Genomic DNA, 16,479 nt, shown 5'->3' with positions numbered 1-16,479 from the left:
TTATTTCTTTCACCTTTGATTTAAGGCAATATTCGGTGAATATAACGTTTCAAATACAATCACATTAACAAGTAAAGACATCATTTTATTATTCTTTAACATATCCAGATTTCCCCAATGATCCTTACTTTATGATATTAAATTACTAATTGCAATAACGAGGAAATAAAGCTACGGAATTGAAACCTTATTATAACAGAATATAACTAGAAATTGGATTCAATTCAATCAATTGAAGGAGGCGTTTCTCACCAATCGGAGGGTCTGCAGTAGCTCTGTCTAATTGGTTGTAATAAATTGAACATCAGCAATGCGCCCTCCGTCAAGTCCAATTCTTGGAAACATTTTTCAATGCTATTTGATAGACGCAAATGATGATAACCGGATTACAATTATCCAATTAGTAATTCAAGAGATCGTCTGGGAGATAATTCAATTTCGTTGCCATATAGATAGATATATCTCGTGATTGAATAACTTGTAGTTTTTCGAATTTTTGCCACCATTAAAAGTGTCTGCCTTAAAATATTGTATCTATTTCTGACGAGGAATTGTTGAATTTAATACGTTTATTTTTAAACTTTGATAACAGATAAGGATGGCGAATTCGAAGAAGGGTAGTTATGATATTGAAACATTGATCGGACTTCACCGTGACCCAGGTACGTGCGTTCCATAGTTATTTTTGCGGATATTACTTATAATGTAACGTCTTTTGATTTTTTTACTCAAAAAGTTTTGCAAGTTAATTTGAGATAAAATAAATGAGGTGGACAAGTGTTATAAATTTTCAAACATAATTTTTAGGTCGTCTACGTTTTTCATTTTTATATCAACGCTATGTAGAATTTGTATTACTTTAAAGTTGCACTCTCACAGATTGAACGTTTTGACAACTTTTTTTCTTTTTTTGTCTTGGAGCGAGCCATTTTTTCAAAAAAAATCCATGGAAAACAATTATATATGACTGCTAGATCACAGATTTTTATATTTAAGCTAAAAAAATTGATGTTTTATGCATTTTTCTTAAACCGTTAGTAAAGGTTTAAACCAAAAAACATCAATTTTCGAACTAGAGGTTCGGACAAATCTGCACTTGTTCCACAGCTCACAAAACCTCACTTCACTTAATCTAAATGACAAAAAGGTACGATTAATTCAAAGAGGACACGTGACGACCACAGAAAACGAGGCGTAACTTAGGTAATTGAATCCGTAGTATCTGAATCATCACTAGCGGATTCAGTGTGCCCCCCAGGGGTAGGGGCTGCGATTCCATTGAATTCGGTCAGAGTTAATTTTGCAGATCATGTATAGTGGTGTCCACTGAGTTGGGACATTTCGCGTTATGAGAAGGATACAGCATGGTCCACTTGTAAACTCTTAAACATGTTAATGATTAAGGTCCTTTTACAAGAATTAAGAAATAGACCGATAATTATAAGTAAACAATTCAAATTGAGCTAGAAGTAGTGTGTACAACTCGAGGGGTGAATGCGAAAAGGTTCTAACTGACATAAAATAAAGAAACAGATAGAACCTTTTCGCTTTCACCCCTCGAACTGTAAAGATCAACAAAAAATACCCCGGACTGGCATACATGACTATATATCATGATTTTGTTCTGGGCAGCGGTAAAAAATCGACGTTCTTTGTGTAAGGTTTGGCTATCTAAAATACAATCAGCGACCTTGACCTTGACCTTGTTTCTATGAACTCAAACTACAAACAAAAGATACGTGTCCATAATTATGAGCTTGCTACTTACCAAGTTTCGTCACAACATGTCATTCGCATCCCTTTAACTCCGCACGGCGGGATTCGGTGTTGCGCTGGCCTTACTTCGGCACGCGGGCAGATCGTATCATTTCGAAAGCCACAAAAACCTCGTTGTATAGTTTTACAAGTTCGTGTTTATATGTGAGAGCTGTCCAATATTCAAAAATACAAAGACGTCAAAAGAGGATGGAGTGAACAATAAATACCGGTTATATAAATCTAATTGTTACCTATACAGCGTGTGTATACCACGTGATAAATTGCGTCACAAATGCTACGTTGGAAGGCAATACATGTATTTTGCTTGCAATGCTTTCCTATTTCGTCACCATTTTCAAAGAATCATAGCGCAGTCTACGCCGCTTACGGAGCCCCGCCTTCGGTCTTTTACCACAGTTTGATTGAGAGTGTAGTTTCTTAAAACACTTCGACAAAACTTTTCACAATACGGCCATCTGACGGAGCACTATTGTTTTGGAAACAGTGTTTGATGAAAACAATCACCTTATCAAATTCCTGTAATAAAACGAAGGCGCGGTTCTTTAAGCGGCATAGACTGCCCTTTGTTTCATTTAAAATGGTGTTGTAAAAGAAAAGTTATCTTTGATTTAAGTCTTCATTTTAAGCAAAATGTTGCCTCCTGATGTAACATATATGACGTAATTTATCACGTGGTATATACACACACTGCTATAAGTCCGGACATTGAATTCGTGTATCAACATTCAAAAAGTACCACGCTTAATCATGAAGAAATGCGGTTGTTCAACTTTTCAGACACGACGTCGTAATTTGGTTCCCCGCCTACTGAATAAAACACGTTATAATCTAAGCGAGGAAGGATCTATATGCAAGGGGTGAAAATGGAAGTGAGATCATCGATCGCTTTCTTTTTTCAAAGGGACTATACACCAGAATGGCATCATTTTTTATTTGTAACAAATCTAAGGACAATTACTTAATAAAAACATTTAAAAACTCTTTGATATCATAATTGTAAAAAAAATGCAAAAAAATCGAGTCGGAGACCGGGTTCGAACCGGTGTCGCCAAAATTGCTGTTTAGTGTTGTAACCACTGTGCTACGAAGGCTAACTCTAAATCCTCGGAATATTTAAGATTTATTCCTTACTTGGTAATATCGAGTGATAACATCGACTAAGTTCTACTAGTTATTCATACCTAGTAATCTTTTTTAATGGAAAAAAACAGCTAAAAAAATTAATTCTAAACTGTGTGGTGCTTCACTTAGTTAGTTTCAATGCATTTTACACATCGATACCAAGTTTATGTCAGTTTTCGACAATATTCTCTTTTCTTCGCTGTTTCATCACACGGTGTACGTATAGTCCCTTTAAAACTTCAATAAGTTAACTATAAATTGTGTTTAGGAGTAGCCTTTGTAGCACATGGCAGTAAAGACACGAATATAAAAGACTGTGAACCTATTAGATCAATCAAAAGCGATGTTTATTTTCTAATGAAAACATTTCAACTCACTTTTCATTTAAATAGATGCAAACAAATATTTTGTAAGTGATCACCATTGTTTTTGTCCAATGAGAAGGCAGTATTTCTCAGGTGCAGTCAGCCGTTACTGATGTTAATCAGTTGAAGCAGTTGATATAAAAAAGTGACTGGCCCAGTTAGTGGGTAGTTTTCACAATATAATGTGGACCACTAAGACACTAAATCGTAACAATGTATCCTTAAAGCTGTACTTTCATAGTTGAACGTTTTGACAACTTTTTTATTTTGTGTCTTGGAACGAGCCAATTTATGCGAAAATGCATGGAAACCAGTGATATTAGAATGCATATTTTCATATTTCAAGTTCAAAAAATGATGTTTTATGCATTTTTTTAGCCATAAAACATTATTTTATGAACGGAAATATGAATATGAGCGATTTGGTCTTTTGTCAGCAGTCTTATATCACTTGGTTGCTGATATTTACGCAAAAATTGGCTCATTCCAAGACAAAAAAAATATAAAAAAGTTGTCAAATCGGTAAATCTGTGCGAGTGCAGCATTAAGTCTGACACAAAATAAAGGGTTAGGCGACTGCGTCACATATTTCCATTTAATTTGTAAGTACATACCAACAGTCTTTAACCATAACTTAAAGCTGCACTCTCACAGATTTACCATTTTTACAACATTTTTTATTTCTTGTCTTGGAAAGAGCAATTTTTTTGCATAAATATCTGCAACCCAATGATATAATATTGCTGACAAAAGATCAGATCGCCGATTTTCATATTTCTGTTCGATCATCGATCGCTTTCTTTTTTCAAAGGGACTATACACCAGACTGGCATCATTTTTTATCTGTAACAAATCTAAGGACAATTAATTAATAAAATGTTTTACTCTTTGAGATCATAATTGTAAAAAAAAAATGAAAAACAATCGAGTCGGAGACCGGGTTCGAACCGATGTCGCCAAAATTGCTATTTAGTGTTGTAACCACTGTGCTACGAAGGCTTACTCTAAATCCTCGGAATATTTAAGATTTATTCCTTACTTGGTAATATCGAGTGATAACATCGACTATGTTCTACTAGTTATACATACCTAGTAATCTTTTTTAATAGAAAAAACAGCGAAAAAAATTAATTCTAAACTGTGTGGTACATGTACTTCACTTACTAAGTTTTAATGCATTTTACACATCGATACCAAGTTTATGTCAGTTTTCTACAATTTTCTCTTTTTTTCGCTGTTTCATCACACGGTGTACGTATAGTCCCTTTAAAACTTCAATAAGTTAACTATAAACGTATAAAGAAAGTCGTGAGGACATATTCCTTTGCGAATAACGTTTAATTGTGTTTAGGAGTAGCCTTTGTAGCACATGGCAGTAAAGACACGAATATAAAAGACTGTGAACCTATTAGATCAATCAAAACCGATGTTTATTTTCTAATGAAAACATTTCAACTCACTTTTTATTTAAATAGATGCAAACAAATATTTTGTAAGTGATCACCATTGTTTTTGTCCAATGAGAAGGCAGTATTTCTCAGGTGCAGTCAGCCGTTACTGATGTTAATCAGTTTAAGCAGTTGATATAAAAAGTGACTGGCCCAGTTAGTGGGTAGTTTACACAATATAATGTGGACCACTAAGACACTAGATCGTAACAATGTATCCTTAAAGCTGTACTCTCATAGTTGAACGTTTTGACAACTTTTTATTTTGTGTCTTGGAACGAGCCAATTTATGCGAAAATGCATGGAAACCAGTGATATTAGATTGCATATTTTCATATTTCAAGTTCAAAAAATGATGTTTTATGCATTTTTTTAGCCATAAAACATATTTTTTGAACGGAAATATGAATATGAGCGATTTGGTCTTTTGTCAGCAGTCTTATATCACTGGGTTGCTGATATTTACGCAAAAATTGGCTCATTCCAAGACAAAAACAAGAGCACCGCGGAGTGGGTGCCAACGCTCGTCTGAGTTATGAGGTAAGGTTAAAGTTTTTGGACGACGACGACGACGCAGACGCAGACGCAGACGCAGACGACGCCGACGACGCCAAGGCTATCACAATAACTCGACTTTTTTTCTTCGAAAAACAGACGAGCTAAAAATATAAAAAAAGTTGTCAAATCGGTAAATCTGTGGGAGTGCAGTATTAAGTCTGACACAAAATAAAGGGTTAGGCGACTGCGTCACATATTTCCATTTAATTTGTAAGTACATACCAACAGTCTTTACCCATAACTTAAAGCTGCACTCTCACAGATTTACCATTTTTACAACTTTTTTTATTTCTTGTCTTGGAAAGAGCAATTTTTTTGCGTAAATATCTGCAAACCAATGATATAATATTGCTGACAAAAGATCAGATCGCCGATTTTCATATTTCTGTTCGAAAATTAATGTTTTATGGCTTAAACCGTTACTAGCGGTTTAAGAAATAGGCATAAAACATCAATTTTTGAACTTGTAAATAAAAATCGGCCTTCTATTTTGTTGTCTCTAAAATTGGCTCGTTCCAAGACAAAAAAAAAAGTTGTCAAAACGTTCAATCTGTGAGAGTGCAGCTTTAAAGCGCTATTTATGATTAAAATAAGCACACCCTGGATCAAGTACATGAATTGTTCATTCGCCATATAAATATATTCCGATCACTTAGCAGGGAACGTTACCTCTGTTTACATATTTTTATGTACATGTATATTTTTATAATTGGTCTTTAGAATTCGCTTTTAATTCATTTCCTGAATTTCATTTGAAAACGTAGGTAAATGACGAGCATTAGAAAACTTGTTTAATCCAATAATTAAGATATTTCCGATTGCAATTATTTTGTTAAATTCATTTCCGGCCTTCATCGGTTATGGGCGTTTAAATATTGATGCGAACAGTTTTAACAGTGAGTTTTTGTTTCTCTTCGCGTAATAAATATATGGCGTGATGAAATATTAGTAATGTTATTTTCGTATTTATGCACTCTTTCTCCCAAATCAGACTTACCACAAATAATACGATTGTTTAAATGTACCAAAAAGGATCAATAAATGTCAAAAACAATGGTTTTTATGAGGAATACCGAGGTAAATTCGAAAGAAAAGTGCAGAAAACACGGTACTTTTACCTTATGATACAAGAGTAGATCACACTAAATCTTTTAGCACTCACCAAACCTTTTTTTGCGTTTCCAGCTATCAAATACAGGGTTGTAAACTTGCTATCTGTAATTAATATTTTCCATAAATGCACTATTCAGTAAGTAGTTAAAGGTTTATCACTCTTAATTTATGTTTGTTATACATGCATATGTATTGATTTAGAATAAGAGTGTCATTTTAAAATTTAAGTTTTATTTTGTTGATATATGTCATATTTAGCAACTCACACTCGCGTATTGCGTATTGTTGAACAATTGTATCTTTTCTATTTGTATATCTCTATTATGAGAAACCGTATTGGTTCAAGTCAAATGAACTATGTTCTAAACCTCCTCAAAAGTGCACGCATTTATTTTATTCTACATGTCTGTTTCTACAGAAAAGTATGCGTTTCAGAGTGCATAAACAAATAAAAGTACAAGTATTGGTTAAAGGTTATTATATCTTATTTACCATAATAAATGGTTTTAAAATGCGACGCAATACTTTTAAAATATTATAATTGTTCGTGGTCAACAATATATTTGGTCCAATGAGAAGGCAGTTTTGCGATACATTTATTTCAGTATATAAGCAATTAGCCATTTTTAATTTTAATCAAGGGAAGCGGTAGATGCGAAACAGTGGCTGGCCCAGTTAGTGGGTAGTTTACACAATATTTGTCGCATTAAACCATTTTCTTAAAAGTACAAACTAACATTCTTTATCATTCCTTAAAGGATATAAGTATGTATTTGTTAATGGTGAAATATTTTACGCTCTTACACAAATAAATGGTTGATAGGAATACAGCATATTTTGTAAAAAAAAAAAAAAAAAAAACATTGAATCGGAATAGAAATAGGTGATATAGGTACGTTGTGAAAAATATATACTGTAAGTATCAGTGAATCAATAAAACATAATGTTGGTGCTAAACTATTTAGCGAAGGCAGGGCGAGAACATCGGTTGATAAACCAAGAAAAATGACTTAAAGGCCATTACTTTAAACAAGCAAAAATGAACAGGGCATCACCTTTATAAGTTCATAGTAAACATAAAAACACAAAACATAAATAAATTACATGCAGCTTCAATCATATAGGTCTTACCCTTTATAGCAAGCATAAACAACAACCATTCATTTCATCCAACAAAAGCATACACGGTGTGTGTATATCACGTGATAAATTACGTCATAAATGCTACGTCGGAAGGCAATATTTTGTTTCGAATGAAGACATTAAACAAAGATAACTTAACTATGTTTTCACCCTTTTAAATGAAACATAGCGCAGTCTACGTCGCTTGTACACAGAGCCCCGCCTTCGGACGAAAGAGTTTGATTGAGCGTTTTCGTTTCTTAAAACACTTCGACAAACCTTTTCGCAAACCCGCTGGCTGGTGGAGTACTGTTTAAACATTATTTTGGAAACAGTGTTTGAAGAAACAAATTACCTTTTCAAACTCTGGTAATAAAAGAAAGGCGGGGCTCTTTAAGCGGTATAGACTGCCAGTTGTTTCATTAACAATGGTGTAGAAAAAGAAAAGTTATCTTTGTTTGAAGTCTTCAATTTAAGCAAAATGTTGCCTTCCGACGTAGCATATACGTAATTTATCACGTGGTACACACACACTGACCCAGGTCATTACGTTTATATCCAGCATAAACAACAACCATTAATTCTATCCATCAAAAGCATACAGACCATCTCATTTATATCTAGCATGAATAACAACTATTCATTCCATCGTGCAAAAAGCATACGGGCCATCACCTTTATATCAAGCATAAACAACAACCATTCATGTCATCCTGCAAAAAGGATACAGTAGTGTGTGTATAATTTACCACTTGCTAAATTGCGTCATGAATGCTACGTCGGAATGCAATATTTTGCTTTGAATGAAGACTTTAAAGAAAGATAACTTTACTATTTATTCACCATTTTAAATGAAACATAGCGCAATCTACGCCGCTTACAGGGCCCCGTCTTCGGTTGTTTACCAGAGTTTGATTGAGAGTTTAGTTTCTGAAAACACTTCGACAAACCCTTGTACAAAACCGCCGCCTGAAAAACATTGTCCTAACATTAGTAAGGAAACAGGTTTGTCGAATTGTTTGAGGAAACTAATCATCTAATTAAACTCCAGTAATAAAACGAAAGCGGGGTTCTTTACGCGACATTGACTGCCCTTTGTTTCTTCAAAATGGCGAAGAAAAAGAAAAGTTATCTTTGTTTTAAGTCTTCATTTTAAGCAAAATGTTGACATCCGACGTAATATTTATGACGTAATGTATCACGTGGTATACCCACTGTACAGGCCAGCACATTGAAACAGAAAACATCTGCGAACTTATATACATGTAGTAGTTCACTTCATTTTAGGTAATATTTCATACATATTGTATAAAAAATAATATTTATAAATTGAAGATATTCTTATAATAAAGATTTCGTTTCGTAATATACATGTACATGAAAGTCAGTTGAGCCAACTAGCCGTAATTAAACAATATAGTTGTATCACTCCGGTATTGGGAGAAGTTTGGTCACTGGAGAGCGTCTGGAAGTTCTTCGCTCGAGGGAAAAGTGTAAAATTATTCCATAAACATCTTGGATTAAGTGTCTCTTCCAGCTAATTCAATTATAATCCTTATGCATATTTAATGGTTAGCGTTAGTCCACAAATTACTAAGACTTTATTTAACAAATAAATCCAAGTGAGAAAACCTCTTGGCTGTCTTTCTGACATTTTTATTACAGGCTTGATACTAAAATACGAATAACAGCAGCCCGGGTAAATTAAATTAGACTCGTGCAATTAGATGTAATAATACTGCCCATGATTTAGATGTATTTTAAAACCAACAAAAATGTATTTAATTTCAAACACTATATTTAGTTTTCTTCATAAAACTTCCAATTAAGTCAATGAAATTATATCTGGATACATATTCAAAGTCATTAAAAACATTATTATAAATTTATATGTTAGTTCTAACCGATTTAGATGTTGCCCAGGATTCCTGATTTTATATACAAGCAGGCAGAGAAAATGAAAATATAAACAATACAGACTACATGAGAACACTCACATGATATATTGAAAATCAGCCACCTGATTGGAAAAACAAACTAGGGGCAACATATAAGTATTAGATAGGTCGACATGTGCGCGCCGAATGGGTATTACCCGATGGCGAGGGTAAATCAGCCTCCCCATCTCCCAAAATGTTTCGACAGCCATTGTTGTCCCCTTGTTGTCAGAGACACAAGTCGCTTTCTCCCCCCCCCCCCCCCCCCCATAGCGTTGGCGTTCGCCGCACCATTACTTTGAAATGACACTGCTTCTTCCCTGTAAAAAAGACTTTTCGATCGGGAATTGGTCAGCATAATTGTTTGTTTTCAGGAGCGTACAACAATTTTGGATATCAGTTGATTCTATACCGTGCTGTTGCATATTATAGAGCCCTGTGTGTCAAGAAAGAGGAGATAGTCCGCACAAGTTTACAAAAAAAACCATATAGAATAAGTGTTTCATTGTAAGATCGTGATGTATTTACCATGTGAGCACTAAAAGCTATTTTCACAAGTGGCACAGCAACGAGTTAAATATTTACAGTTGGTGTTTTAGAGTTGAAAAAAAAATACATTTTTTAAAAAAGATACATAATGACAGGTAATTGTAGTTGTTCAAAAAAGCGCTAACCAAACGTTAATTTGGAAATGACGTCGTTGAATTTGGTAAGATGTTAGCGCAGTGGTTAGCGCACTCGCTTCTCACCTAGGCGACCCTGGTTCGATTCCCGGCCTGGGCGCATGTGTGTTTGGTTTGTTGTCACCAAGCCGGTTTCCCCCGGGTACTCCGGTTTCCCTCACAACATAAGACCACACATTCACGTAAATTTGTGCCAACGAGTGATCAATATAATATTGTAATAACTTGTTTTACAATCGTTGTTAAATCAATAAGTTTAAACTAAATTGTGTCCCAACAAATGGGCGGTTTGAAATGAGAGCGAAATAAAATGTCAAAACACTTAAACATATCAAGAACAAACGACAGTGGCTTTTCTTTGCCGATAAACAACATAATGTTATCGTTTCAGAAAGTTGCCTTCCCGGAACATGGGAATCATCAAAAGATATGCAAAGTCATGGCCTGAAAATTCCCATCTTTCTGCGGACCTCTTCGCCGCCAGAAATTCCAAGTAGCCACGGCGACACACATCTCCAATGGCTCGCACATGCACAGACTGGAAAACACAGCGGATTGCACGGCAGTGCTGTGGTCCCGACGAGGGGGTTTGATGGAGTTTCGGAACAGGCAAATGAAAGGGAAGGCGTAACTAACGAGGACGCTTCTCCACAACATAATCTCATACGAGAGCGAGACTTGCGGTATGACACTTAAATCGACATCCAATGTACACCCAATTTATTATACAGTGTCTTTTGAGTTGTCCGTTTAAATAGACCACTTGCTGTTCGCCAAGGTGTCCAATTTTCGAGTACAGGCTTTATTGTGCTAGTATGAATACTTGGTAGCAGGTACTTGGCATATTTCAAAAAATGATTGGAAGTTTGAACTAAAAACATGTATACAAATAGTATACCTTTTTAATATTTGAACCATTTATCTCAGTAATCAAGATATGTAAATGGAGACAACGATTTCCATGGAGCATATAAAATGGAAATTAACTTTCGAAAACATAATAAAGTTGAAATATGCAATTAAAAAAAAATCATTGGTATGTTATATGCTGTGTGTATGTAGTGTATGAAATGGCATATATAGGTACGAACATCCACACATGCAGTGTGTTCAGTCAGGCGAGCGTTTACAAAACGCTCGCAAACGTTTTGTTTTGTATCCCTGTTGCAACGCAGCGCATACACGTTAAGCGGGAAACCAAACAGCGAACGTTCGCCGCAAACATCTTTACTGAACGCGCTGCTGTTTTGTAGTTGGCGCCATTTTGTATGATATGCAGCCAAATGAGTCTTTGATCTCTAAGTTCTTTTCTGTCCACGAGTGAGCAACAGTTAACTATTTACTTTTGATGTTCACGAGGTCATACTTTCCGATCTTGCACTGAAACAAACATATGTGTGCATGTTTACTATATGCCTAGAACTCCTATACTTCAACCTACCGGGTAGCAATTAATAAATCAGTTTAAAATATAATATGGTATTATAAAATAAAAACAAAATATCCTGATATCAATGTATTTATAAACTCGTTAGGCCATTTTTTATTAATTGGCTAACGGATTTTTTTGAAAAAATGTTGGACGGGTGGGGCGAAAAAAAGAACAGAAAAAAGGATTTCATACTCATACTATTTTTTTTACAATACATGTACATGTATTTTTCATAGCGTTTGTGGTCAAACCCAAAACCAAAAGATCAAAATAACAACAAAAAGGGAAGACATGTTCATAGAATGAATATTGATATGTTCAAATGCTCACTTTGTCATACACATATGTTTGGCTTTATAGTCCAATTTTCTCTCCTACCAATTTCAAATTCAAATTAATGTAATCATTATATAAGCATTTTATACACTTCCACCTTATAATGGTGTCACATTTTAAGACAATATTATTAAAACTTTCAGTTTTACTGTCACTTTTTGTTGATGTTTTTGAAGCACATCCTGACTGCAAGAGTTTTCTTATTTGCAACACTATTTCCACATATCAACCTAACAATGAATATGCCTGTGTCTCCTCATTGCTGGGTACTACTTCTTCTCAACAGAAAAAACACAATGTAACAAATTTCACTGACTCAATTATTTATTAAATGGAATATGAAATGTAAATAATAAAAATGACTTTCTGTTCAGTAATGAATTCTTTGAAGTTAAGATATTTCTCTGCAGCTTTAACAAAATTTAAGTTACCACAGATTTTGATTACTTGAATAGTAGTTTCCATATAATTTGTTTAACAATTTATGCTCCCTGGGACAAACACAGGACAATATATTTTATCAATTCCTCTGGTTTATATGTGATTTGTTACCATTGATACAGACATCAGCCTTGATATCAGTTATTCCAAAAAAAAATAGTTTAAATGCAGATGGTATGTTGAAAATGAGATTTTTTTTTGGATGATCTCAGCTCAATTGAGGTCGCCATTTTGAAAACAAGTTTTAAAACTGTATCCTTATTTTGCAAAGGAACTGGCAACAGGTTTTACATTATTCATGTGCGCAAAAAAAAAAACGAACTGATTTACTTTTTTCAATATTTAAAAAAAAATACTAAAAAAAACAATTCATATTTTTTTTTTTTTTTTTTTTGGAGTTTTCGAAAATATTGGGCGGCGGATCCGTTAACCAACTTATTAAAAAAAGGCCTTAAATAAATATTTTATAAAAACCATGAACATGAGATAAGAACTTAATCAATTTAAACGAATTATCATTTCATTTAGGCAAAGAAGAAGCAGAAGTCCCGTCGACTTTGAGCGGCCATCTTGTTCCGAGGATGAGTACAGCAAGCGGAAGCAGCGACGTTACCGAACTACTTTCACGAGTATGCAGCTGGAGGAACTGGAGCGTGCCTTCCAGAAAACCCATTATCCTGATGTGTTTACCAGGTACTTTATTAACACGAAAAGCTGAATGGTATGTGTGTAAAGGAGTTGACCAAATTTGAACGAGTTTTGTTGAAAATCCGTTTGAATCGAAAAGTCCTACGACAATAAAAGAATATTTGTACCGAATTGTAATGCCTCCGTCACTATTCATAATTTATTGTGTCATGCCATTTTCATGATTTTTTTTTCTCAATTGTATAATAATACTAATACTAATACTAATAGTGCATATTTTTTAGAAATCTAGACTATGTCTATGTTTCGGTTTATATTAATCTACCATAATATTTTTGGCATGGAATATATTTTTGAGTAAATATCATTTTTATATTGTTCATTGACATTATGAAATATATGTCCGCTATCATTTCTGAATTAGACGACAGCACGCACAAGGCTTGGACACAGTTTTAACGACATATTTTCCAAAATAACGTTACGCTCGCATACAATTTGGCGCGTATGAAATATATTACGATCTTACACTGAAACAAACGATTTCCCTCTATATAATGGTAATGTTCGTCAGCAGTGGGAAATGTCAAATATTAACCTCCAAATGTTCAAGTCGACCAGCGCAAATATTTCTAAAAAAATATATATCATGAAATTGTACTGTACTGGAACCAAGACTCTAGTTAAAGGCATACGTGTCAATATCAAACAAACAAATATCTTTACTGTATCGTGTGTTTTACATTCAGGGAGGAGCTTGCGATGAGAATCGACCTGACCGAGGCCAGAGTGCAGGTTAGACTCCCAAGACACGTGAAATGAAACTATAGATAGACATTTTGAACTAAAATATTCGTACCATTACGACTAAAAAACCGTTTAAGTAACATTAGTCCAATATTAAAAAGATATAAATAGAAGGTTGATATGGATTATTACAAGTATAGGATACTTATACTAAAATTACTGTTTAAAAAGCTATATGTAACAATTAAACGACAAACTTCTCATTTTCATTTTATGAACTGCATACATCATTTTACATCGTCATGTCTGTTTTTGGCAGGTCTGGTTTCAAAACAGACGAGCAAAGTGGCGAAAGAAGGAGAAAGTAGGACCAGCAGGCCATCCTTTCACCGGCGGGTCATTTCCTCCGCCCCTCTCGCCTCGTCACGTGACCCCACAAGCTCAGACACTCTCAGACTTACTTTTTAAAGCCTACGAGACCCATTTCCTGCAGAAATATGCTTTACCCGGCCAACTGTCCCCGTTTCAGTCAAGACACCCGGTGTTCGCATCTTTTCCACCCATTCTGAGAAACAGCATGGCGCCTATGGGTTTCGGAAATGACGTCATCATTCCGAGCATGCCTCACTCATTCGATACAAGCCTGTATCAATCCAGATCTTCGAAACCTAGTTTTGAGAGCAAGGCGAAGGATAGTGGAAGCCCTGAGCGACAAACTATGCACGTGTCAAGTATCGATGTTTTAAGAAGGCGGGCACAAGAATATGATGTTCGTCCGGAATTTGACTAAATTGTCTGTAAGACAAATGTTTCGAGTGCCATATTGATTAAATATTTATACTACTTAACATTTCATATTTGGTTATGTTTATACATGTACATAGTTTTTTATATAATTTATTATATAATAAATGTGAGTTCACTGTTCAGTGCTCATAAGAAAGATATGCATACCTCGATGCTCTAAAATGTACTTTACTCGGTACTCAGTCTATTTATAACACAATATTAATTGTGACTCCATTGAATACATACATATATTATGTTGAGTAATCGGAAAAATACATACTGTTCTGTAAATCTTATGACCAGATAGTAATGTTTGCCTTTGTTGTACGTTGTGTTATTAATAAAATATATCAGCACCAAAGTACGAATAACATTTGAAATTGTCGAAACATCCCTCTGTGCATGTGAAGGGAAAATATCATGAACTACAACTTTACAGACTGGTTTGAATGTATGTTACTTAATTAAGCTAATCTTAGTGGAATGAAAAAATGTGTGATTTATTTCTTGATTGAAAATCTCTTTTTCGTAAGTGTTTTGTTTTAAACTCTTAGTGATTATTTAAAAGCTGCACTCTCACAGATTGAACGTTTTGACAACTTTTTTTTGTCTTGGAACGAGCAGTTTTTTGGCTAAATTTCTGAAAACTAGTTATTAAAGACTGATCACAGATTTTCATATTTCCTTTACAAAATTGATGTTTTATGCATTTTTCTTTAACCGTTAGTAAATGTTTAAGCCATAAACCATTAAATTTGGAATGGAAATATGAAAATTTGCGATCAGATATGTCAAAGGTCTTTCGTCATTGGTTTGCAGATATTTACGCAAAATTTGCTCATTCCAAGACAAAAGATAAAAAAGTTGGAAAAACGTCAAATCTGTGAGAGTGCAGCTTTAAAGGCGGCGTTCAAAGGTTAATGACATGAACAAACGTGCCCAAACACAAAGGAATATTTTATACAATTTAATAAAATCCTGTGACAACCCACTCATTAAAAGTCATAGGTCTTTTTTAAATACATGTACAATCTGCAAGCATATTTCAAACGGTGTATGTATACCACGTGGTAAATTGCGTCATAAATGCTTCGTCGGAAGGCAATATTTTACTTCGAATGAAGACTTCAAAACAAAGATAACCTCATTATTTATTCATCATTTTAAATGAAACACAGCGCAGTCTACGCCGCTTACGGAGCCCCGCCGTCGGTCTTATACCAGAGTTTGATTGAGAGTGTAGTTTTTTTAAAACACTTCGACAGACCTTTTCACAATATACGGCCGTCTGACGGAGCACTGTCAAATCATTATTTTCGAAACAGGTTTGTTGAAACAGATCACCTTATCAAACTTCGGTAATAAAACGAAGGCTTGGCTCTTTAAGCGGCAAAGACTACCCTTTGTTTCATTAAGAATGGTGTAGTAAAAAAAGTTATCTTCGATTTAAGGCTACATTTAAAGAAAAATGTTGCCTTCCGACGTAGCATTTATATGACGTTATTAATCACGTGGAATATACACACTGTTTATGCTCCTTGCTCATTTATTGTGTTCAGAAATATCGCATTCTTGTACGGAAGCTGACAGAAGAGTCTGTGTTTATCCCACGCTGAGCCACAAAGGGGCCCAATCACGTTTTGTAAGATAATACTTCAAAATATATTTTATGTGAAATGTGAACTTTTTCAACATCATGAAAAATTACCTCAGTTGTTGTAAAAATGTTGGCCCGCTTGTGACTAATAGTAAAACATGATTATTTTACAGTTTATAAAGGTCTACCCTCGCACAGTGGCTGGCATCATGGTATTATTGTATAATAATAATGTTTGTCGAATTTATTTATATCACGTGTGTATATTATTTACAATAAAATACGATTAAACTAAATCATGGTATGACTCCGCCGTGTGCCATGACGACCTCAAATGTTTGTTAACGCCATTAGTGATAAAG

General features: G+C 34.5%; 1 protein-coding gene across 1 annotated transcript; it reads left to right on the top strand.

The window, feature by feature from the left end:
* The first annotated feature begins 598 nt into the window (after positions 1–598).
* LOC128219430 (homeobox protein ARX-like) lies at positions 599–14,521 on the top strand. Its single transcript, XM_052927239.1, has 5 exons — positions 599–662; positions 10,519–10,810; positions 12,865–13,029; positions 13,734–13,779; positions 14,051–14,521. Exons 1-5 carry the CDS (start codon positions 599–601, stop codon positions 14,519–14,521), a joined length of 1,038 nt encoding a protein of 345 aa, XP_052783199.1.
* The last annotated feature ends 1,958 nt before the right edge of the window (positions 14,522–16,479 follow it).

This window comes from Mya arenaria, chromosome 15, assembly GCF_026914265.1.
Source record: "Mya arenaria isolate MELC-2E11 chromosome 15, ASM2691426v1".
In the NCBI taxonomy this organism is placed as follows: domain Eukaryota; kingdom Metazoa; phylum Mollusca; class Bivalvia; order Myida; family Myidae; genus Mya; species Mya arenaria.
The sequence above is the reverse complement of the archived record's forward strand: the minus strand, read 5'-3'. Positions and strand labels throughout refer to the sequence as shown.

What these genes read in the sequence shown, in the direction of transcription:
- LOC128219430 (XM_052927239.1), top strand. Translation starts at nt 599, where the DNA reads ATGGCGAATTCGAAGAAGGGTAGTTATGATATTGAAACATTGATCGGA. An exon ending in CGGACTTCACCGTGACCCAG is followed by an intron (nt 663 to 10,518) that starts GTACGTGCGTTC and finishes TTATCGTTTCAG; the next exon opens with AAAGTTGCCTTCCCGGAACA. An exon ending in TGACCGAGGCCAGAGTGCAG is followed by an intron (nt 13,780 to 14,050) that starts GTTAGACTCCCA and finishes TGTTTTTGGCAG; the next exon opens with GTCTGGTTTCAAAACAGACG.